The sequence below is a fragment of the Ostrinia nubilalis genome, chromosome 2 (genome assembly GCF_963855985.1).
Source record: "Ostrinia nubilalis chromosome 2, ilOstNubi1.1, whole genome shotgun sequence".
Lineage (NCBI taxonomy): Eukaryota > Metazoa > Arthropoda > Insecta > Lepidoptera > Crambidae > Ostrinia > Ostrinia nubilalis.
This window is the reverse complement of record NC_087089.1, coordinates 8,214,087-8,238,983: the sequence shown is the minus strand read 5'-3', so window position 1 is coordinate 8,238,983 and position 24,897 is coordinate 8,214,087. Positions and strand designations below refer to the sequence as shown.

Genomic DNA, 24,897 nt, shown 5'->3' with positions numbered 1-24,897 from the left:
TAATGTGTATTGAGGCAGACATACTTCGTCGGATAAATTTCGACGATGTAATCTCGGAGTTTGCTCTGATTAAGGCAAGGAAAATAATGTTTTAAGTTTTACATTTTACCTACTACACTTTCTATTTTGATGAACTTTCATTTTATACTTTATACCTTCCATTCCATTCCTTCCATTTCCATTTAAGCAATAGAGGGCCTACACAGGTTCTGTGCTTAAGGCCTCGGATACTCTTAATCCGCCACTGCTTATGGATAATACGGCACTGCCAATAATATGTCAATGGGGTGTTCCCCATGCTAACCCAACTACACGAACCATCGAATCAGCCTAGTAACTCTACATACTATGTACATATTTTAAGTCCGCAATTTAGTAGCCATAGATCGGTGGTGAATTTGTAGCATTTGTCCTTTAAAAATCTAGAGCTTTACAAAGCTCATGAGTGTATTTCATATAATACTAGATATTCCATAATGTAAATTATGCATAAATGAGTTCATCGCTCAAATAGAAATTAATTTTACGTATGTCGACGAATGTATTTCACTGAGTGCATGCTTTGGCACTTTTGGCAATATCCCAATCGCTCCGAATTACTAGTTTTCTAAAATCTATTAGTTACATTTACATCACAATCCGATATACATTTTAATAATAGCCAAAGTTTTCGAGGTCGGGCGAGATCTGGAGCATAGTTTTTCGAGTCTAGTTGCGGTTTTTACCCTTAGGCTTTGTGGAAGTTTATAAAAGTGCAAAACGCAAAAACTTGCATAAACTTATTCGTTTATCAATTTGGTAGGTAATAAATGTTCTATGAATCGCTATAGGGCTCTTAAACCGTCTTCCTTTTGCTCTACCTTCTTACTCTACGCTGTATTCGCTGCTGCAACCGGTTATCAGTGACCGAGAATCGATATAAAGATGTTCATCCATTTAAAAAAAAAACAGTTGTAATAGAGATACTTTTCCGAGAAAACTGGTAGATATAGTCGTAGAATACTTACTTTACACAACTTTTTATGCAGACGAGTTATTAAAAGCTCTCATTCGTCATGTTACATCGCGTCTTTGGACCACCAATTACTTAAGTTGATAATGTATAAAACACGAATACACAGTGGGTACTTACCTACTTATCTGTATTTGATAAAATATGTTATTGTTAAAAGTAGGTATTATTTTATTATTATTATTAAATACGTTTATACATAGGTGTTTTAAGTTGTATTATTATTTATTAGTAATAACTTACAAGCTTTTACTTTGTGCTCGCTCCTTGGTTTGTCCGTCCGAAAGCACCCTACGTTTTTGTACATGTGGCATAATAATGTAGGTACATGTAGGAATATTTCGCCTCTATGTAATTCCTTTAGTTAAAATATGTATCCACCTTATAATAAAAGCTTGTTTTCAAAAACACGTCTTTTTTTAAGGAACTTAACAGTATCACCTATTTTAAAATTTTCAGACAAATAGATTCACTGAGAAAGTTATTAATTTTCTTTTCTCTAAATACCTACCTACCTACTTGTCTTGCGATGTTATATGTTTAAGAGCATAAGATTCGGCTGTTTTTATACAAGTGATCACTGTTTTCAGTGCGATCTTAAAACATTTCTTGAACGCCTCTGCACCGCGTTATTCAGTACTGCTGGGAATAGAGACAGTTGATTTTAAAATGGCAGCCGTACACATCGTCTTCGCGCTAGAACTGTTATATTTTTCTAAGTTATTTGTGAGCGGAGTTATTAATGGAAATGTTTCGACTATTCCTTGCCCTTACTTCAGAAATTCTCCTAGATTAAACGTACAGGATCTTGTTGGAAGTTGGCTTACCGTTTACACACAGCCTAAGGCAATAGATTGTTTTACTTTGCATATTCGCGCTACCACTGAGTTAGTAAGTACCCAGATTGTTAACGTGGATGTTTTACCAGATTCCCACATGCCATTACCAATAAATTTATAAGTGTGACTAGCGTTTTACTTCGGGGATTTACCCAATTTGTACCTACACTTATATCTTTCTTTAATGACTATTATTTAGATAGTATTATTTTATTCTATTAATAGGAAAGAGAACAGTACGTGATAAAGTATGGGAACTTTAGCGAACGGGTGAACTGGGAGAATTGTTTACTGGAAGTAGAGTCGCCCCTTGGGAAGCATTTCCTGCAAGGCAACGGCACTGAGGCGGGCCTGCTCGAGAACATTATAGTGACACGTGGTGATGAGGGTAAGTCGCAATTTAATAATAACGGAGTTTTATACCATAAGTTCCCTCCTACCTACAACATGAACCGTGCGGTAGACCACATGGGTAATAAATTTAGTAGGTATAAGTTACCTTACCTAAGTTACCTTTACTTACTATGAAAAAAAAAGTTAATATAATTTAACGTAAATTTCAGTATCTAACGACATTCATCTACCCTTTGTGCTTAAATACTCATACTATTACTATCTGTCCCGTTTACGATCGACCACCTTTGAATAGGCCTTTAACCTGCACGTGTAAATTGAACGATTGATTGACCTCTTTACCTACTTCCACTGTAGCACGCAGAGGAAATGTATTCCCTTAACAATTATTTCATAACACTATAGTAACGTGCGTGAGTAGTTTTGTTAAATTGTAAAAATACGACTCTACCTAAATTAACTAAGTATATCTCAAATAAATAATATGTATAGGAAAACCTTAAAATGAAATGAAAATTATTGTGTACTTAACTAGCTTTCGACTTTTGTCTGTGACAGAAAAACTTTATCGCGCGCGTCCCTGTTTCATGTCTACAGTGAATAAATAGAGACGCTACTTATCATATGAGTCACAAATTCGCAATCTTGCAGTACTTAAGTTAAAAAAGTTTGTAGAAGTAGGGTTTCTGCTCGAGCTTTCTCGAACTCGAGAAAACTCGAGAAATTTGGCTTCCTTCGAGACGAGAAAAAAATTACCGGAGCTCGAGAATTCTCGAGTTTCGATTTTGAAGCTTTAATATTCTTGAAAGCCTATTTTCTTAGACAAAAGTAAGTTTTTAATTATTTAATAGGTCAACGTTGCTTTTAGACTGGCCTAGTCTTTCCTTTTTTAACTGATTTGATGTAAGAAGAAGTAATGATCTCAGTCGAAACTAAGTAAAAATGTTCACCAATGAGTATGCTATATTTATTATGTATGTTTAATCTGACTGATTTAAAGACTGAAAAATATGTTAGCTAGACAGTCGTCACCTCACCTAACAGACGTTAGGTTAGGTACTCGTGCCTCCTCGTAAAGTTTATTCAAGTCGTTATCTGTAAGAAATTTAAAAAATTATTAAAAGTTTTTTTGTTCATAAAAAAAAACTATTTATCGTAAGTGTGCTATTTGTACTTGTGTTTTTTGGAAAACAAGTGATTCAATTGTAGCTCCAGATTTTTATTGTTATTTATCCTTATAGAACACACGACTTTATGACTTTTGCTATGATTATTAGTAAAAATTAATTATGAAAGAAGATTTTAGTTTTTGTTTATTTCCTTACCAAAATAAGTGGTACTAAATTCTAATATTGATTGGTGTGCATAAAAGTAGGTATATTAGTTTAAAAAAACCTGTGTTTTTATTAAATTTCAACCGATTTCAGCAGTTTTCATTAAAAGACTCGAGACCCGAGAAAACTCGAGACTTTGGCCTCGAGAATTCTCGAAACTCGAGAAAAAAAATTGGTCGAGAAATCAGAAACCCTAGTAGAAAGAAACTTCTTTTTGCTGTATAGTTTTTCTTTCAATGCGCAAAGGCCCTAATACAGTACCATACAAATGTTTTATCACGCAGGGAACTACATCATACAAGAGCAGAGTGCGGATCAATGGACAGTGTACGGTCGACGTGGCAGCGAAGTGCTAGTAATGCGAGATTGTATGGGCGAGGCAGCGGCCGCGTTCGCCCGCGCCCCCTACTGGCCTAGTGCAGAAGAGTTATACGCCATCTTGCATCGCAGCGGGATCGCGCCGCTTGCGCAGGGCAGAGTGCTCTGCGAGCCGAGAGACTTGCCGCCTAACCAACTGTCGATTAGTCGATACTTTTCTAATCGTATTTATTAGGGAGCTTTAGGCAGTCCACCAACAATGAGCTAAGTGAGTAGGTAGAGCTAGTGCTTAACTAACCCTCATCTAACATTAAACAAAAGTCTGTCAAACTCCATACAAAAACACCGGTTTGTTATAGTTAGAGTCAAAGTTAAGGTGGTGCATCTTAGCCTAAGACGTATTGTTAAATTCCAGTACTTTAGTCGCTTTTATAGAAATTATTGAAAATTGCATTGTGATTTTTTACTACCACAGAGCCGCCCAGTGTCTTAGGGTCATAGAAAATAAGTTGTAAATATTAATTGCCATTGTTTTATTTACATTTAGCCTATACTTAATTAAGGGATATTAGATTATTTAGTTAATTAAAATACAGAATGGGCAAAATACTGAGATATTAGCTTAAAGACCTATTTCAATATGATTTGGATCACATGTGTACCTACTTAGCAGTACTATGCTACTACGTAATTTCAGGAATATCCAAGAACCGAAATTAATTCAAAAATTCAATTACTTACCTACCATAGACTATGAAAATTGTGATTGGCTGACTCATTGTACAATCCAACTAATTAATTGTTCCGTGTAATAAAAACCTTAGAGGTGGCATAATCAGGTTTCGGTACCGTGCAATTTCATTTACATTCAAAATATTTACAGGCGAATATGACCTGTAAATGTAAGGTTTTTTAAAGTAAATCTACTTATTTGAAAATTATAAATAACTTGAAAAAAAATTGCCTTAGGCAGTTCGATTTTTTCAAGTTATTTATAATTTTCAAAGTATATAGTTTGAGATGCAACTCTTAATGTTAAAAAAATAAATAACTAAATCCAGTTAATTGATATAAATTATAATTTATTTTATAAATTAAAAAATCTAAATTAAAACATGAACAATACAAACAACAATACAAATCTATCGATAAATTATTTAGAGATCCTTTGAAACAAGGAAACGAGAAGTCAACTAGATTAAATAACAATATTTTATTAATCATATTTTAACTAGGAGATCCGAGAAACTATTCCGTAAATAATTTATTATTTTTAATTTCAATAATATGTTTAACATTAACTAACATTATCGTACGTAGGTAAATTAATTCCTATAAAATTATTATTTTACTAATCCATATTCAGTAATAAAAAATTTAAAACAACATATAAATTTAGTAAAAATAGGTCAAGTCACACGATTTCATAAAAAATATAAAACTACAAAATAATAGTCAGTACTTTGCCTTTGAAAATATTTTGTTTTTCACTTTTCTAATACAACGGCTGTATTTATAATAAAAGTTTTTCACTATTCTTTCTTTTCTTTCCATACACATTTGCTGTAGGTATATGTACATATTCACACCAAAATCACAACTGTTCATGCATACCACTATACCAGTAGGTACAATATTGGCTAGTTGTGACTTATTACAAAAGAATAAGATTCACTTTTACAGAACAAAATTACCGCTCATAAGCGTAGTTTTGTGCCACCGCACAAAGAACAAATACGGTCTGTCCACGACCAACTCCATCTCAGGCTCTGCATCCCATTCTATACCTAAAAAGAACAGATTTTTTCTCTTTATTCACTGCAAATTCAAGTTGAGGGAAATGAAATCAATTTAGCTATTATGCTTGGGGATGACCCAACAGGAAGAGACCGCTTCAAAATAAAATAATACGTTGGGATGTGTAAGTGAGAGTACCTACATCTTGCGGATAATAGATGTATGCGCTATTGAGGAGATACAGCCAAAGACAGCATTGCAAGGACTATAGGCTATAGCAGACATGAGAACTAAACCGGGTCTATAGACAAGAATTTGCGGGACTGGTTGCCGGGATATTGATGAGATAATTTTATAAAAAAACTAGCGACCCGCCCGGCTTCGCACGAGTGCTAAGTATACACATAAACCTTCCTATCATCAATCTATTAAAAAACCGTATCAAAATCCATTGCGTAGTTTTAAAGATCTAAGCATACATAACATAGGGACAGACAGCGGAAAGAGACATTGTTTTATACTATGTAGTGATGCAGATTTATGGAAAAAAAAGAGTCTGGCCCGATATGTGGCCTTAATTCGAAACGTATTAATTAGTTTTAACATACCGTCATCTTTGAAAGCGTTCCGTCCTGCTTCGGCCCAGAACATCAGTCGCTGGACGCCATGAGAAAGCTTCAAACTACCACTATCTGTGGTATTCTTATCGCTAACCAGCTGATCAACTCCGAGCTGGAAAAATGTAACATAGAAAAATTAAGACAATGTAGAGACCAGTTTGATTTGTCAGGTGTTACAGAATAAAAAATAGATGATCAATATATTCAAAGGTTTTTATTAGAATAAGTATAAAGCGAGTGCTTATTTTGAAAAAGAGTGAATTTAAGACCACGAAGATGAACATACTTATTTTTGTGTATTTTCTAAATCAGTTATTAAACTAAACAATAATATTAGAAAATACCTACGTACAGCCTTAAATTTGGATGGCAGCAGGAGCGTCATGCGCAGCGTATACAGCGGCATAGTTACAGCTATACGCATGGAGATCATCCTCTTGGAGATATCTGCTATGCTGAGGGTCTCGAGGCGGTCGGCCAACCCCCGCAGAGAGCGCCCGTCCGGAACCAACATCAAAAGCGACAGCCCCCGAGTCGCGTAGAAGATCTCTATGGCCTATTCAACAGAAATTGAATTTAAAAATAAAACAGATGAAGACCAAATGCTGGAAATACTCGAATGGGATTTGTGAAGACGGAGGTGTATGTTCTGGAGAACTATCTACTACGCTATTGGAATACCAATCTTCGCCCACTTACTTAGTACCTAAGTGTACGTGCCCTCTAACAAAAGCGAGCACTAGGCTAGTTGTGTCGGTCGACCACTCGCCACTATCTCTAATCTCTGGAGGGCCGATAGCAAAAGCCCTTAAAATCTAAGCTTCAGAATTTAAAAAAAAGCAAAGGTGCTTTGTAGGTATTTGATGGTAGATTTGTGAGCCTCATGGTGTTTAAATCACGTGCCATCAGTGTCGTATAATTAAATATAATAATCTCAACTGCCCATTAGCACATGTCTATTGTAATGCTACAAAATGTTTATTATCAAGCATGGCAATGTGGTGAATGGTGACAATACAGTATCCTATTACATAGGGGGCGGTGCAACATTTGTTTGTCCCGTGACTGTGCTGGATTTGTGACTATCAGTCTGTGTGATCGCGGCCACGATGGCTCACGCCACGCTTCTCGTATTCATTGTACTAAATTATTTGAAATTCATCTACGGAGAGTGTCCTCCAGAACGAGTAGCAGTGGATCATTTTGAAGCTAAACTTCACAAGGACCTTTTTTGTGCTTATGACTACAGCTACCGACCAGTAAAAGACCACAGAAGTACTGTCAATGTTAGTGTACGTTTCGCCGTAAAATATATAAGTTTCGACGCATCCGAAGAAACATTCAATGTGCATAGCTGGGTGGCGTTGAAATGGAAGGATGAATTTTTGACGTGGGATCCTAGTGAATACGGCAACATAACAGAAATTCAAGTGGAGAGTCACGAAATCTGGACACCACGTATGTCATTGTACAATGCTGACGCGGCGCTCTACCAATCGGATCAGATCTTCACAACATGTCTATTGCACAACACGGGGAACGTTACGTGCATACCGCATGTTCCGCACTCTGGAATTTGTCGCTCTACCCTAAAATATTGGCCGTACGATAAACAGAATTGCACAATGTATTTTGGATCGTGGATGCATACTGGAGAACAGATCAACTTTACATTTTTCAACAAGAGTGCTGTTATCTTGGACGATTATCAACCAGGTCCTGGGTGGTCGTTGCTACGCGTTATCCACGAGAGATTACCTGGTAACTTTGCATGCTGTCCTACCGTTACATATCCGATGCTGAAATATACATTTATGATGAAAAGGGAGTCTGCGGGGCTTGCTGCGATCATTGTCGTTCCGTCGGTAGTCATTATAATGATGACAATGGTTTCGTTATTATTAGATGTGAAGGACAATAACAGGTTGGGATTGCAATGTTTTTCTCTTTTTGGACATTTCATATTTCTAACAGAAATAGGTTATTCCATTCCTAAGCACGGTGCGGATACTCCGATTTTGATATTGTTCATTCGCGATTCGATGGTCGTGACACTGATTTGTATTTTGCTGACACTACTTATGATGTCTTTAAGAAAACGCGTGGAACAGGTCCCGGTGTGGTTAAAGTCATTGAGTAACCTTGTCATCAGTGGACCGGGGAGATACGTGGTTTTTACTGAATTTGATCCCAGCAACGCTGAAGATCAGAAAAATCTCTCAGAAAATGAACCAAACGAAAGCCAATCGCGTTCTGATTGGATAACCCTGGCTGAAATACTTAACAACATTGTTTTTATTATTTTTGTCATAGTTTATGTTGTGTTGCTCTCTGTTTATATTCCTACCGATACAAAATAAATGTTGTGTTGCTCTCTGTTTATATTCCTACTGCTACAAAATAATGTAAAATAGTTATTAATTTAGCTGTGTAGACGGCTGTTAACTTATTTTCAGCTGCTGTAATACGTTTCATTTATTATAATTCATTATTTCATTATATAGGTAAGGTAAGATACTAGTTTTTGTGTGTTTAAAAGGTACTTATATTAAATGTTTTATTTAAATTCATCAGTATGTTCTTCGGACCTACCTGAAACTTCCAGTCCTCAAAGTTGGCATACCGCACGTAGTCGTTAAGCCGGATCATTCGCACGGTGCGCGGTGGCGATCCGTCGGCGTCTCGGAACGGCCGAGACCCGTTGAGCACAGTGGGGGCAGACCGCCAGCGCCCGCGCATGTATAAAGTCGTCAAGGCCACGGCGCGGACTCCGTCCGATAACTCCTCGGGGTCGAACGTGTCCCGAATCGCACCGCCTGAATCTTCTTCCACCTACAAGATGATACTCTCTACTACTAGTACTAGGTACATACATATTGGTGATTATTATAGGACAAACCATAAATAAAAACTAACAAACTACAATTTTAGGTCTCACACACAAAAGTCGTGATAAGTTAAACCGCTTTGGTCGCACTTATGTGACATGAATATCCACAATGTAGGATTTGTAGGTAGTTAGGAGGTACAGTCGAGTTCATAAATATACTTATTGGCAGTGCCCAATGCAATGTTTCAAAATATTCATTCATTTCCAATATATTTATGAACTCGACTGTACAATAAATGTATATTGTGACGTAACATAAGTTATACAAACATAAATTATGACGTAAGTATGCAGGTAGGTACTTACTAGTACTACCTATTATGATTCATATTTATTGGTACCTAACCTAATTTGAAATTGACTTTCTTTTAAATTGAATAACAGCCATGGGGTTTAATCCATCTGCGCATACTTAATAACATTACGTTTGTACCTGTCGTCGTGCGATAAGAAAACGTATACAGCGCACTTTTATAACATTTTTGATTTCGAATCAAATATAAATAAACATGGTGTGACTAAATTATGTGACCTTTAATACACGACGCTATTACGTTTGTAACTACTTATAAGCGTTTAACGTATTGCCTATTCTAGTATAATGAAACAAGCAGAAAATTAAACTTACCATATGGTTAAGAGTTTGGGCAAGTATCTTGTCCGTTTCGTTCCCATGGAATTTCCCTAAGAATAACTGTAAAGCTGAAGCTGCCCCGCTTCTAAAATCCTCGCTGACGTTCTGTTCAGCACCTAGGACCAGCCGGGACGACCACCGCCACTTCAGGTCGAAATTAGACTTGGGCATATCAGACAATACGTCTTTAATGATGTTTATTTTGTCCTGGAAACGATAATAACAAAATTATTTTCAAATCAAAATTGCAACTATTTACCGCCGCTCCAAATTGAAAACAAATAACTTGTTACAGTGTAATCAACTCTACGTATTTTCATACGTAATCGTCTGCTGGTCAACATCTGATTTGGGCGCTTTTTACACGATATGACGTAACGAGACTTATGTAAGAACACGTGTGTGTGTAAATTTCACTCATTTCTACAAACTAGTACTTAGGTAGGTACCTACTCTCTAGGATGAGAGAGAAACTTGAGTCGAACCTAAAGTCTGACACTTCTCTACATTAAAACAAAATACTTTAGGCACTGCCCTACCTTTACCACAGGAAGTAAGTACCTACATGTCTCCTGCGATGTCCCATGGGATACAATGTAGAGCAAGTGACAGATTTAGATTAGAGTCTAATAAAATAACTTGATCTGGTGAAGGTCGCGGGAGGCGCCTGGATGCGAGCGGCCCAGGACCGGTCTTTATGGAAATCCTTGGGGGAAGCCTTTGTCCAGCAGTGGACGTCTTTCGGCTGAAACGAACGAACGAACGAAAATAACTTGAAAAAATCGCATCGCCTAATGTGGGAATCGAACCCACGACCCTTCGCTTGCCAGGCTTAGCCGGTAGAGCCTACATTTTAGTTACAATTTTTCATACCGATTTAGTGATATTAAGTCCAAGGCACTGGTCGATCTCAGCAGTGGTATTCTCATCGGTCTCCGTGGAGAAAGCCATGAGTTGCAGACTCAGGAACAACCCCGACTGAACAAAACTAATGCCGTTCTCCCGACGGCCCTCTGGACTGATTGATTTCAATTTATTAAACGTTATCTGTAAGTTGAAAATTGAAGATACATTATAGACCTCCTTTGATCCATTTTTTACGACCTCTCAACTGTCAAAATCTGCCAAACCCTACGAGTTCTATGAAGATCAAAATCTCAAAATAACGCTCATCCATACACACACTACACAGGTTGTTACTTGATGGACTTACTTAATTCTGCCCGAATTAAAAGACAAAATGTAGTTTGTTAAAAATTGAAACTTCTAAAATAAATAATTCATCTATCAATAAAGAGACTGTATCTTTTCATCCAAATGAACCTAAGTAATCGACAACAAAGAACCTAAGGAATTCAGTTCAGTTTGCTTGGAAGATAGCAAATAATTTATTATTACTGTATAGAACTTTTATGTTTACTGTATTGAACCACGTCCAATTGCTTTCATAATATAGTATTTAATTTTCATTATATTTAGCATTTTTATTGCTTTGAGAAAGCCATAAATGCATTATCTACTTAATTTATTCGTTTAACCTTGAATGCAATTTCTTCTGCGGTAAATATCAGATTGTCAGAACATGCTTACTATATTTTCGTCAATCTATTCTGAATCCTATATAATCTAATTCTTAGTTTCTTTATGCATTAAACTGAACCATCGTGTTGGCACTATGTGAAAACACGACACTATCGTTCATCATTTTAGTTCAAAAAGTAAACAAAACATTAGGTAAGTAAGAAAAATTGCCTACATTCCATACCCTGCTAAGGTTTCAAGGATAACATAGCTGAAAAGAATATTATACCAGAAGTCAGAACAAACTTGCTATCCAATGAAATTATGTATTCATAAAAGAAATTGCCAGTAATACCTGTAGCTCAATCACGTTTGCTAAGTTACCTCAACAAACTGCTTTAGGTATGGGTATTAGATTAAACGCTCAGTTAGATTTAGATCATGTTAAATGTAACCAGTCAATGAAATAGCTATCGCATTCCTATAAAGCACGCCATTTAATATGAAGAAAGAAGTAGTCCCTATTCCCCAATAGCATCCTACTACGAAAATTTGCTACGATCTACATAAACTACGAGAACTGCTACGAAGCTACGAAACTTAACCGTAGCTCTGCTACAGACAGTTACTGTTCTCATCGGAAACTAACTAGGTACCTACAATATTATTTAAATATAAAATTAAAGGAAAATATATTTTATAAAAGCGAAAGGTCACTGACTGATTGACTCACTCACTCATCAAGAAATCTTAGAAACTTCAAGTGCTAGTAGTCTCAAAATTTTGCATGGGGGTTTCTTTTAGAACGTAGGTGCTCATTAAGAACGGATTTTACGAAAAAGTAGCTACTTACAGAGTAAAATTTACGTTCCAGTTCGTCAAGGGAAACAGAATATGAATCCAGCAAGTCCTTTCTTCTTTCTACTTCTGATTCTTCCGGGTTTAAATTACTAATTGAATTATTTGTGCCTTTTGAAGACGTCATTCTGTATTGAGTGAAAGGGGAAGATATTGTGTTATTACGGTTCGTAGCAACTCTATTTACATTATTTGTAGATGAAATAGTCATATTTGGATAATCTTTTTTGGAAAATTCAGAAAATTCGTTTATCGTCACATATTTTTTTATCGTCTCTTCGTCTGTTTTTGTACTGACGCCGATTTCAACATTGTAAAATATAGGCGTCGCGGTTTTTAGTGGCATCGATGAAATTATTTCTGGTTTTAAAAACGGTATTGTTTTTGCTGTAGTTGTGATATCGGATATCGTATTTATCGTCAAATTGGTGTTCCCGCTCCTACTTAATTGATGTTTTTTTACCGAATCAATGATTGCAGATTCAGTCGTGGTTGTTAAGTTCATTTCACTGAAAAGCTCAACTTCTGGAATTGGTGTTACTTGCCAAAGTGCAATATTATTATTTAATACAGGACTAGATGTGGCTGTTTTGGGATATGTATACTCTTTATCTTCATTTAAAGTTCTTCGTTGCGGGACCCAACTTAAGCGGGGTTCTTGCATCCTTGGTCGCGGGTAAGATATCACTGGTGCTAAATTTCTCGAAAGACCTTGTTCATTGTGATTGTAGGCAGCTTCGAATAACCTGTGTAACATACTTTCGCTATTGTAATGTGCGTCTCTACCACGTGCGTTGGTGAGCAAGTTTAATATCATATCTCTTGACATAATAGGACAATCAAACCATTTTTTATTTAAAAAGCAACTGGGAAGCGGTTGGGGTTTGAGAATTGGCCGTTGAACGCGTGGTCCACTATGTTGTCCAAAATTATAAAGGCGATATGCATCCACATAATTTGATGTGAATTTCCAAATTAGAAATACAATCGAAATCCATAAATTCATTATTCTTTCTATTGGTAATCTAATAAAACACATTTGCACACAGCGAATAGACGAAGTTTACACCTTTGCACTTTTCTGGTACCAAATTTTGTATGCATCACTAGTACCTATCAACTATTTATTTTGCTGAAAGTACACACACTAGCCACTGTATAAATTTTTCATATGGCACAATTTTACTGCACATAATTTTATCACGTGGTAGGTACACTGAACGATTCGTTTAGCCTACGTGTAGACGCCTATAATTCTAACGCTATACTAAAGTAATAAAACAATCTGAGAGCAGTTATCAAGTGATTGCAGCCAACTGCGCCGCGCATGGCGAATTACGTTCTTACACATGCACTATAACCTCCTCTTGACTAATTAATACGCCGTTCTAAATCCAATTAGCTGCGACTTCCTAATTAAATTCGATATAGGTACGTTTTAAAGCTCTACTAACGATCTACCTGATTTGTTTTCCCATGAACATTTCTAACAGCTTTACTTAACTAAATACCTAAATAATTGAATTTTTTCTACTACAGAGGCCCCCCTAGCCCTAAATTATTTTCCAAATAAAATGGTCAATTTTACTCTTTGGCACGGATGCACATCTTTTTAGGGTTCCGTAGTCCTGACAAGGAACCCTTATAGTTTCGATATGCCTGTCAGTCTGTCTCCGAGGTTTTGCTTGGAAACTATTGGCACTAGGGAGCTGTAATTTTGTGGAGATATGTATGTATGTATATTAATCACGCCGACAAAACGGTAAAATAAAATTTTGAAAAAAAAAAAAATGTTTTATGGTAGCTCCCCTACATGTAAAAAGTAGGGATAATTTTTTTTTATCTTCTACCCCAAAGTGTAGGGTATCGTTGGATAGGTCTTTTAAAATGGCTTAGGGGTTTCTAGACTATTTTTTGTTTTAGGGATCCGTTTGCAAAATATTTAAGTTTAATAAAGTGCCAATTTTTGTTTGAGTACCTAGGGCTACCCTATCTAAAAACTAAACTGTTGTCTTGAAAAATCTGGAAAAAATCGTAATAATACTGCTTTTCATGAACTTTCAAGGAAAACTATAACGATTAAGATACATCAGTTAGTAAACCTAACCCTACACTGCGCGTGGCACGATACGCACTTGCTCAATTTTTATTTACAGTTCACTCCGGAGTTATACATCTCTATTCCCGATTCAACGAAAAAATGTAATAACCGAGAATTCAGAGAAGGGTAAAATGTAGGGTAGATATCTAAAATATTTTTTAAACCCAAACATATTTCAAGCTAATGTAAATTACGTTGCTATTTCGCGACAAAAGGTAAGTAAAATACTTAAAAAATATGAAAGAAAAAGTTGTTTACTAGCCCAAATTTGAGATATTTTTCCGAAGTATCTATTGTGGGGGCCCCTCTTTTGTGGAGGCCGCTGGGCCATAGCCCCGGTTGCCCTCCCCTAAATCCGGTCCTGAGGGCTGAGTGTTTTTTTCAAAAAATGACATTAAATGTATGACGGATTGTACAGCGCCCCTAGCGGGAAACTTTCAAAAACTAAAATTTTCATTCATTTTTTAAACACGCTCACTAGTGAGCGCGTTTGATGTAAACTCACACTCAACCTACTGTCAGCAGGGCCAAATTTTCTATCTACTTCTATGCCTACCTAGTTCTGTAAATTCGTTAATTTACTACTTACAATGGTATGGTATAGCTTACATACAAATTCTAATCCTTACGAATATCGTTACAATGTCAAAATGGTACTTCACATTATACTTACATAGCCAGAGACTCAGTCAGGCCCAAACCACGCTTGAAAAATTTCACACAATTAATAATTTACAGATATTGTTTCATTTTATTGCATTGCGATTTAAAAATGGCACCGAAAAAAAGCGCGCGAAAATTATACGTGACAATCGTGCGATTTTTTTTCTGAATGCGATATGGGCCTTACTGCCTCTGTATATGGTCCAGAATAAAGTTTGCTTTGACAATGGTTTTTTGAACCAGCAGCCTTTCTTGCGCGCGGTGATGATGAGCAGGAAAGGTACGTCAGCGATAAATTCGGGGCCCATGAACCCAGACAACCGTACTAGGAGAGTCGCTGAAACCAAACGTCGCAATCAGCCTGTGACGCCTACATTTTTCTAATGAGGGTTTTCGCGATTGAAAAATCCGCCAGATGGCAATACGTAGACGCGAGGTCCAAATGCTGCATGATTGGTTATTTTTGACATGACATTGACAGATATGTCAAAATCCACCAAACACGCAGCAGTCAGACCCTACATCCACGTCCCGCCATCTGGCTGATTTTTCAATCGCGAACACCCTCATTAGGTACTAGGTATTACATGTTTTCCTTTTTCGAAGATAGAAAAGCCGAATCAGAAGTGCCCAAGCAGTTTATCAAAAGTGTAACGATAAACTACTTTTACTTTGAGATAGTTTTTGCAGATTTATTGTAAAGAGGGACATTACAAAATAAATAAACAACCAGAATAAACAAAAAATATATTTAAAATTGTCAGTTCACAAAGGTTTTTCTTAAAAATTGACGGATAGGTACATCGAATTTTTTTCAGTCTACCGGTAATTATATGCATTTCCTAGGTACCTACTTAAGTTACAAAGAAAAACGCCGCGTGCGCAGGTCCCACCAATAAGAACAAGAACGGATATCAGAGCACTCGCTTGTCACGTCGCAGTATCGTCTCTACCTACATAATATCCTGTTATTATGTACAATGATTCTTTAAGGGTAGTATTTAAACGAGTGACTGTAAATTAATGTTGTAAGTGTCAAAAATAATTAATGTGGGCTAAAGAATTACTAAGTGAGCGACTGAGTGCGAGTGACGAAAAATCAAAAGAAAAGCAACTTACAAAAAAAAATTGAGTTCCTTAAAATACAAAATGAGAAGCTTCATAATATTTGAGCGACCTAATATTTGATAGAGTGTCAACGTTAGGTCCTGCATTTTTTTCAATATTTGGCAAATGCTTTTTTTATACTGAGCGGTATTTTTAACTTTAATGAAGTGTTTCGAATGCAAAAACTATTTTGAAAAATACTATTATGAGCAGCGTATTATGAGCCCACATTTAAATAAAAAATGATCTTATGAAATAAAATATATTTGACGGAACACTATTCTAGTAGCGAAAAAATAAATAATTAAAATTTAAGGGTAGGTAATCAAATGAAACAATGTATTACGAAAAATGAAATAAATTTGTATTTTCTTAAATCGAATCAACAAAAAAAAAAAACAAAATATAATAAGTCGCTTCTGTCAACCCAAAAAAAAGTAATCTTATTAATAAGGTTCATTGATTGGTACCTATGAGGATTGAGGAGCTCTACCTACTCATCGTCACTGTATGATAAGTGCTGGCTTGGACTTAGCGGGCCGGCCTCGTTTTATTTTTTGTCCAATAGGTTTTGCTTCCAGTGGCGGTGTTGTTAGTTTGAGCCGAATTATAAAACAAAACGTGTTTGCATACATATTTTGTTAAAAATTCGGGACAGTCGCCCCGCCCCCATTCGAATTCGCGCGCTGTAACAATCTGTAGTAGAACAAAGCGTATCAAAATAAAAAACATGAGACCTCAAATATAATATCAGTAACCAATAATCATTAATAAAGCAGCTCACAAAACTTTGCTTAGAATTAACTTTTTTGTAGTTCGTTCAGTAAAACCTCAATTAGAAAAATCTAATGTATCTTCATATTAAAGTTGCCCTTTCTGTATTTCTAGTCGCTCACTTAGTAATTTAGCCGCCCGGATAGTACTTTTATGTCTGAAATATAATAATCAAAACCCACATTTTGTAAGCTCGTTCTGGATTTTATTATTGATCAATATTCGTCGTTAGTTTGGTTAATTTTTCGCTTACTCAAATTCATACCGCTCAAGGTATTAAAACAGTATGCCATCATCAGTCGCAAAGTTTTTTTTTAGTCGCTCGTTTTATAATTCCCCATTCTTTAATATAAAAACATTAAATGCTAAGAAATAAATATGAAAATATACAAATAATACTTACAATCTAGATAACTTAGTAGAAAGCCATTATTTACTCACATACGAGTATCATGAAAGTATACATAAATAACATTTCAGCGAAAGCTTATGAGTATTGACTTTTCAACGACTCATTCCAATTGCTTAATAAAAAAATTATTTTTGAAATTGCTAAGCACTTAGGTTACTTAAAATTGATAAAAATAAACTTTGTTACGAGATTAGCTACCATTAACAAAATTATTACAAACGATAGCTATAGTCGTTGAAAATAGTTATATCAGTGTAGTTTTTCTATTCTGACCTGTAGTAGCCTTTGTATGTATATGGTCCAGAATAAAGTCTGCTTTAGCAATGGTTTTTTGAACCAGCAGCCCTTCTTGCGGTCGGTGATGATGAGCAGGAAAGGCACGTTAGCGATAAATTCGGGGCCAAAAAACGAACACAACCTTACAAAGCGACTCGCTGAAACCAAACGTCGCAATCAGCCTGTGACACTTACGTCTTATCACCCCCATGTTACTAATTAGGTACTAGGTAATACATGTTAATCTTTATTTCGAAGATAGCGAAGTCGAGTCAGAAATGCTCAAGCGTCCATCAAAAGTGTAACAGAGATACATTAAATGTGCCACAGTAAAATCGTGAATTCCATCAGAATAAAATCTGATGTAGTTAATTTACAATCTATTATAACCTGACCCACTGTTAATTTAAATTCTCACGCGTTATATTATAAACTGACGGAGTTCACAATTTCACGTTGACATAAATTATGCTTATCCCAACTAATATTATAAATGCGAAAGTAACTCTGTCTGTCTGTCTGTCTGTCTGTCTGTCTGTCTGTCTGTCTGTCTGTCTGTTACGCTTTCCCGCTTAAACCTCGCAACCGATTTTGATGAAATTTGGCATAGAGATAGTTTGAGTCCCGGGAAAGAACATAGGATAGTTTTTATCCCGGTTTTTGAAACAGGGACGCGCGCGATAAAGTTTTTCTGTGACAGACAAAATTCCACGCGGGCGAAGCCGCGGGCGGAAAGCTAGTGGACTATAAATCTATAATCTCTCTTTCAAATATTTATTGTAAAGTTACGATTTTAGAAAATAAACAACCAGAATAAACAAAAAAGTATATTTAAAATTGTCGGTTCACAAAGAGCTTCCTGAAACATTGGCGGATACATCGAATTTTTTGCAGTCTACAGGTATAAGTATTGATGTGCCGTTCCCGAGAACGCTCTCCCTACTGAGAATATTCTCGGGAGCGCTCCCGGGAGCGTTCTCCTAAGTGAGAAAGGTTGAGAATCATGTTTTTCAAATGGAAATAAACAAACTTTCATAAGTAAAATAGCATTAAATTAAGTCGACAGATAAGTGTATATTAAACAATACACTCTATTTGCAGTGAAAGGCTATATTCCCAGTGTTCCCGAGAATATTCTCGGGAACTTTCTCGGCAATATTCTCGGCAACTGCACGTTTATTATATTTTATTTTTTTCGTCGTGAAATGGCGTTTTAATGATATGTACGATGACAGAAATTTCTTTTAACACGTAATTAAATATTGTAACTGTCCATTTTTTCGTTTTTAACACGCTTTTATTAGGTCGTCGTGTATGTAACTAACTATGTAATGGAATCTTAGAATCTGAATTACAAGCACTTCTAAGTCTTGTATCATCATGAAACTTGACAATTATATTATGTAGATAAGATGACAATACAATATTGTGGTACCAGCTGGTCTGATGAAGGGACTGGAAGGTGGCCAAAGGAATTCCTAAACGAAACGGCGGAATCCATCGAGTTTGGGTTCATTGGATTTGTCTTTTCGAGCACTCTAATGCTAGATGATGTCCAGGGTCCTGATGATTTTTGGCCTTTTGGTGCTGTTAGTAATTAAAAGCGTGTTTTTAGTTTTTTAAATTATTCTTATTTGACATTAAGGGCATATTTCACAATCGCTTAGTAAGGGCCTGTTTCGCCACTTCTGGATAAGTTGTGGATAGCCTGTCTGACGGATCATTTGACACATTTTTATATAAAATACGTGCTAGCTAGATTGATCTTCTGTAAGAGATTAGAATGGTTCTCAAACAGCTGAAAAACAACAAGGCACCGTGATCAGCTTCTGAAAGCAGGCGGAACGCCGGTACTAAAGGCTTTTCAGAAGCTGCTCGATTCCGTCATCCTCAAGGGAATAACACATACGGCACGGCAAAGAAGTATGGTGAATTGGTGATACTCATCTTCAAAAAAGGCGACAAGACCTTGTTGAAGAATTATAGACCCATTTCGCTTCGGAGCCATATCTACAAGCTGTTTTCGATAGTCATTACGAATTGTCACGCTAGCAGGCTCGACGACTTTCGGCCCCCCGAACAAGCCGGTTTCCGAAAAGGCTTTAGTACCATAGACCATAATAATATACGCTACGGCAGATTATACGGAAGATCAAGGAGTATAATCAGCCGCTTTGCATTTGTGAACTATGAGAAAGCCTTCGAGTGCGAAACATGGGCAGTGCTGCAGTCTCTCCAACTGTGCCAAATTGACTATCGATACATTAGAGTGTTGAAAGTCTTGTACAAATACGCCTCAGTGACAGTCCGTTTCAAGATCAGGACCCGAAACCTATCCAGTTGCAGCGCGTTGCAGTGAGACAAGGAGACGTCATCACCATCGCCCTTGAAGATGTTTTTAAGCTTTTGGGCTAGAGCGGATTCAGCATAAATATCAACGGCAAGCACATCACCCAGATAACAGACGATATCGTAGTCATGGCCGAGATCGTGGACGATTTAGGCACAATGCTCGAAGGCCTCATTAGAGTCTCTAAACGAGTGGGTCTCAAAATGAACATGGACAAGATTTAAAAATCATGTCTAAAGACCGTGTTGCACCCACTCCTCTAAAAGCTGGAGACTCTACACTCGAAGTTGTTGACAATAATGTATACCTGGGACAAACAGTCCAGTTAGGTAGGTTCAACTTCGAAAAAAGATCAATCATCGAATCCAGCTCGGCTGGGCAGCCTTCGGGAAGCTTCACGATATTTTTACGCGGCGTCTCCGTTGGGTTGCCGCTCCGCTTTAAATCCGCTTTGAATCCGCTTTAAATCCGCTTTGAATCCGCTTGCAATCCGCTGGGGTGGCAAGGGCCTTAAAACTCAGAGGCACACTGATGTTCAAATACCGTAGCCGAGTCCTAAAGCCGCGGTACGCGTTCGCCACGAAAAGAGTGAGCAAGACAACAATATCTCACTCACACGTGTCATGCATTGTTTATAATGACTAGTCTTAACGCCCAGTTTCGAAACATTACAAATAATATCACATATAAACAACAATATTAAAATTAAAACTAAATGTATGCTATCGAGAACACTGAGAATATTCCCGGGAGCGTTCTCGGTTCTCGAGAATATTCTCACTGGGAATATTGCCGGGAACGAGAACTTTCTCAGCGGCACATCTCTAGGTATAAGCAATTCCTAGGTAAGTTCCGAAGAATAACGCCGCGTGTGCAGGTCCCACCAATAAGAACAAGAACGGATGATCAGCTAGCACTCGCTTGTCACGTCGTAGTGGCGTCTCTACATATCCTGTTTTATGTACAATGGTTCTTTACAGGACAAAAAAGCGATTCATCAATTCCTTAGTAAATAAAATCATTAAATGCAAATAAATAAAGACGAAATATACATAATACATGCTAGATAAGTTAGAAAGCCATTATTTACTCACTTATCATGAAAGTAGGTTAGGTATACTTTATGTACATATATAAATAACATTTCAGCGAAAGCTTATGTCTTATCGACGACTCATTCCAATTGATTCGTAAAAAAATACTTAATTTTTCAAACTAGGTAAGTTACGTAAAATTGGTAGAAATATACTTCATTACGAGAATGCCATTAACAAAATCTTTAAAAAACGATAGCAATAATAGTCGTTGAAAATAATTAAATCAGTGCAGTTTTACTATTCTGACTTGTAGTAGCCAATGAATAAGGTGGAGAATCCTTCGGTAGCCAGCACGTAGAGGAACGGTCGGTCAGCAAAGAACACCCGCGGGGGTTTCGGTCCACAGCGCTTCATTAACACCTTCTTAGCTGTTCCAAAGAAAAGCCTAGCATAAATAAATCAGAACTAAAAACTGGCAAAGCCATGGTTAGTGGGCAGTGGCATGTAGGTACTTATAGTGGAGAAGAAATGTTGAAATCGAACAAAAATTTTAAACAACTGTTTATCTCTTTCTAACTTACCTATATGGTGATGGTGACACATGAAAAAAGAGATAGATAATGTTTGGTCAGTACTAATTCTGGCAACATTTTCATGTGACGTCACCAACTACCTGACTCGTGCCCGCCTCGTGCTGAGTACCTTACACGATTTGAGAAAACAATATGGCCGTTATATAGGTAATCAGCTGACAACTACACATACAAACCACAAACACAAACATCTGTCAGCTGATTGCCTATCCAGGATGTTAGGTAAATTGGTATATGAGCCGACACTAGCCCATGTTAACATAGGCATATAAATGGTATGATGAAGTCAGAAATTAGATATCATCATTTTAATTTTTTTAATTTGCATACAAAATAAATTTTATAATATCCGATTTGTATGAAAATTAAAATAATTAAAATCAAGATATCATTTTTCTGACTTCACCATACCATTTATATGCCCATGTTAACATGGGCTAGTGTCGGCTCATATACCCATTTACCTAACACCCTGTAATATAGCGGCCATGTTGTTTTCCCAAATCGTGTATTTATGTGTGTAAGTGTGTGTGTAATGTATGTACCGAGGGCCTAGTGTGAGTTTACATCATACGCACTCACTAGTGAGCGCGTCAAAAAATTACATTAAATGTATGACGGATTGTACAGCGCCCCTAGCGGAAAACGTTCAAAAACTAAAAATTTCATACATTTTTTAAACGCGCTCACTTCAAATTGAATGTATTATTATGCATTAATTTGTACGTAAATTACCTACATATTACGGTAATTAAACATGTCCGTCAATAGCGAACTAAATTGACTCCTGCAGTCAAGGCCAAAACACACTTTCCAACTTTAGTTAATGAAAATGGAATTTTAAAGGATATTAAATATTAAGGCATATTTTATAACAATTATAATTAAACCCCCCCTTACTAATAAAAAGTTACACAGTTGTTGAACACTGTTTTAAAATTACATTTCCATACTAAACGTCACTTTAAAACACTGTTCAATGAGTGTGTAAGTTTTATTAGTAAGGGGGTTAAAAAACAAATAAGCAGGTATTAACTCTTTAGTTTTCAAAATTAAAATACCTATGGCTCCGTCTTTCTAGGACCTGGCTTGTGGTAGCCAATAAATAAGGTGGCGTATTTCTGGACATCTAGCACGTACAGGAACGGCCGGTCAGCAATGAACACTCTCGGGCGTTTCGGCAATCGCTTTATTATCTTAATCACAGCTGCGTCAAGAAAAGTCTACTAATAAATAATCAAGAACTCAAAAATGCGAAGCCATGGTTAATTGTTAAAGATGTTAGTGACGTCAAACAACCTACATCAGGTTTTACATGTTAACCAATTTAACTAAAATATTAAATACTCGTACCTAAATAACATGTTACGGTAATTAAACATGTCTGTTAATAGCCAACTATTGACTCCTCCATTCGAGGCCAAAACACATTTTTTAACTTTCAGTAGTAGGTACAGGAAAATGGAATTTTACATAGGTATTTTATAACAGGAACAATTTATTGGTGTATTCAATAATATATTAATAAAATTAAATAAACAAAAATATTTTCACTCACAAAGGTTTCATTTTAATTAGTGATGATCGATACCTACTTTTAAGCTTAAAGTCTGTGCCAGGAAACACCGCTCTTCCTTAGAATATTATTTGTGCTTGATTCTTCATGTTACATTTTCTCACACTTAACAAAAAAAGGCATAACTACTAAAATTAGACGACCAAGTAGTCACTAGGTACCTATGATTCCATTTTTCCAGGAAATGGCTTGAAGTAGCCAATAAATAAAGTGGCGTATTCAGGGGCGCTCAGCACGTACAGGAACGGTCGGTCAGCGATGAACACTTTCGGGGGTTTCGGTTTCTTTATTATCCTCTTAGTTATTTTACCTGTTTTATAGAAAAGCCTACTTACTATACCTAAATAAATCAGAAATCAAAAAATTGCGAAGCCACAGTCAATGGTAAAGATGTAAGCTACGTCATTCATCTACATGCGCTTCATAAATATTAGTGATGCAACGAATACGAATATTCGTATTCGCCGAATAGTAGACATTTACCGAATATTCGTATTCGGTGAAATAATAATTACGAATATGAATAGCTACCTACTTTTTTAAAATTTTGTCCCACACGTGTGTGTCTCCGACCACTATAGCCACAACGACACGACGAGAAAACCCCGGTCAGTATGTAACAAAGTAGTAGGTAAGTTCTCTTCCGGAATTTGACAGTCAATACACGTCAATAGCAGGTCGATTGTACAAGTATTGTTTTGTGATTAGTTACAAAGTACAGCGATACAATAACAAAAAAAAATGACATTTGTTAATGTTAATTACTAAAACCACAATAAAAAAGAGTTAAAGGACAATGTTCGTTCTCCATACATTGTTCGCCTAAGAACCAACAATTTTGACATATTACTACCCGAAAGCGAAATAATATGATTCTGTGTGTAAGAACAATGATTCCTGATGGACACTTGCCATAAAATTAATGATTAAGAATATTAAATCACAGCGATTTTATAATATGTCGTTTATGACAACATGGCGTCTAATGTATTGTGTGAATGTATGAACACCGATTCGCGAAAAATGTTTTGTATTGTCGTCACGCCGAGTCGCAGCCAAATAGTATAAAATAATAGAACAAGTTTTAGAAATACAACTCGGCATTCCACTTTTATAATATGCCCACATATTGCACGTAAATAAACAACATGAATCGTAGGTTGTTTCCACCCTTGTCATCTGACACATGAAATAAACTCCTATTGTATTATAGATATCGAAGCCGAATCGTATATAATAATAGAATGGGTTTTGCAGATCACTCGGGATTCCACTTTTATAAAAAACCTACATATTGCATAAAAATAACACGAATCATGAGTTTTCTTTTCACCATTTACATCTGACACGAGATAACAAACTCCTATCTCCATGACTACCGTCGTAGTCTATGCCAAAGACTACAATATTTTAAGCAAGAAGTTTCAAACCTTAGCGGCTACAGTAACCCCTGGGCCACATACATCATGATAACATTCGGTCGACACCGGAACGAAGTCTTGCGATTATGCAAAAAAGCATCGTATTCTAGTGCGGCTATATCACGTTCAACCGGGGTTTTAATTCGACTAAATTCCTGACTAAAGACTGGAAGAAAATACGCCGCATTGTATGAGCACTTCGTGTTCGTTAAAGCGGCTTCAGATCTAGAGCCCACATAGTTTTCTTTCCAATAATATCCGCAAGTAGCGCTGCATGATCTTTACAACAAAAACGGCAATAGTTATTAAGGTGCCAAAATTATATGATTACTTTGGCACGGTATTATACCTACACTAGGGTGTCCCATAATTTTCAAAGTTTTAAATTTGTAACGCATAGGTCTTAGTTTTGTTTGTTTGCCTCTAAAACACTCGGAATAAAATTTTTACTTTATTTGGAGTACGATAAC

General features: G+C 36.4%; 4 protein-coding genes across 8 annotated transcripts in view; 2 read left to right on the top strand and 2 right to left on the bottom strand.

Moving 5' to 3' along the window:
* Positions 1-1,681: 1,681 nt before the first annotated feature.
* Positions 1,682-4,282, top strand: LOC135078487 (uncharacterized). The gene is made up of 3 exons (XM_063973033.1): positions 1,682-1,903; positions 2,077-2,239; positions 3,824-4,282. Exons 1-3 carry the CDS (start codon positions 1,682-1,684, stop codon positions 4,090-4,092), a joined length of 654 nt encoding a protein of 217 aa, XP_063829103.1. The 3' UTR covers positions 4,093-4,282.
* An 84-nt stretch (positions 4,283-4,366) lies between these two features.
* On the bottom strand, positions 4,367-15,219 carry LOC135081777 (serine protease inhibitor-like). 4 transcript variants are annotated; one of them, XM_063976579.1, is made up of 8 exons: positions 15,069-15,219; positions 12,113-12,245; positions 10,612-10,785; positions 9,733-9,945; positions 8,807-9,046; positions 6,567-6,770; positions 6,203-6,326; positions 4,367-5,644 (listed from the first exon to the last, which is right to left on the bottom strand). In XM_063976579.1, the coding sequence occupies exons 2-8, from the start codon at positions 12,242-12,244 to the stop codon at positions 5,535-5,537; spliced, it is 1,197 nt and encodes a 398-aa protein (XP_063832649.1). In that variant the 5' UTR covers position 12,245; positions 15,069-15,219; the 3' UTR covers positions 4,367-5,534. The 4 variants fall into 4 exon arrangements, with proteins under 4 accessions (XP_063832649.1, XP_063832656.1, XP_063832639.1 ...); XM_063976586.1 differs by lacking the exons at positions 12,113-12,245; positions 15,069-15,219 and adding an exon at positions 14,892-14,952; XM_063976569.1 differs by lacking the exon at positions 15,069-15,219 and having other exon boundaries at positions 12,113-13,887.
* On the top strand, positions 7,306-8,785 carry LOC135081807 (acetylcholine receptor subunit alpha-L1-like). The gene has a single exon (XM_063976592.1). The coding sequence runs from the start codon at positions 7,324-7,326 to the stop codon at positions 8,572-8,574; it is 1,251 nt and encodes a 416-aa protein (XP_063832662.1). The 5' UTR covers positions 7,306-7,323; the 3' UTR covers positions 8,575-8,785.
* Positions 15,220-21,110: 5,891 nt separating the features above from the next.
* The window catches only part of LOC135081817 (antichymotrypsin-2-like), a 47,613-nt gene continuing 43,826 nt past the window's right edge, over positions 21,111-24,897 (bottom strand). Inside the window, exon 8 of one of the 2 annotated variants that reach the window (XM_063976649.1) lies at positions 21,111-21,265. In XM_063976649.1, the coding sequence (XP_063832719.1) occupies positions 21,135-21,265 (131 nt within the window). In that variant the 3' untranslated portion in view covers positions 21,111-21,134. Of the gene's footprint in view, positions 21,266-22,997; positions 23,317-24,897 lie in introns of those variants that run through there. The other variant, XM_063976603.1, reaches the window with a different exon arrangement.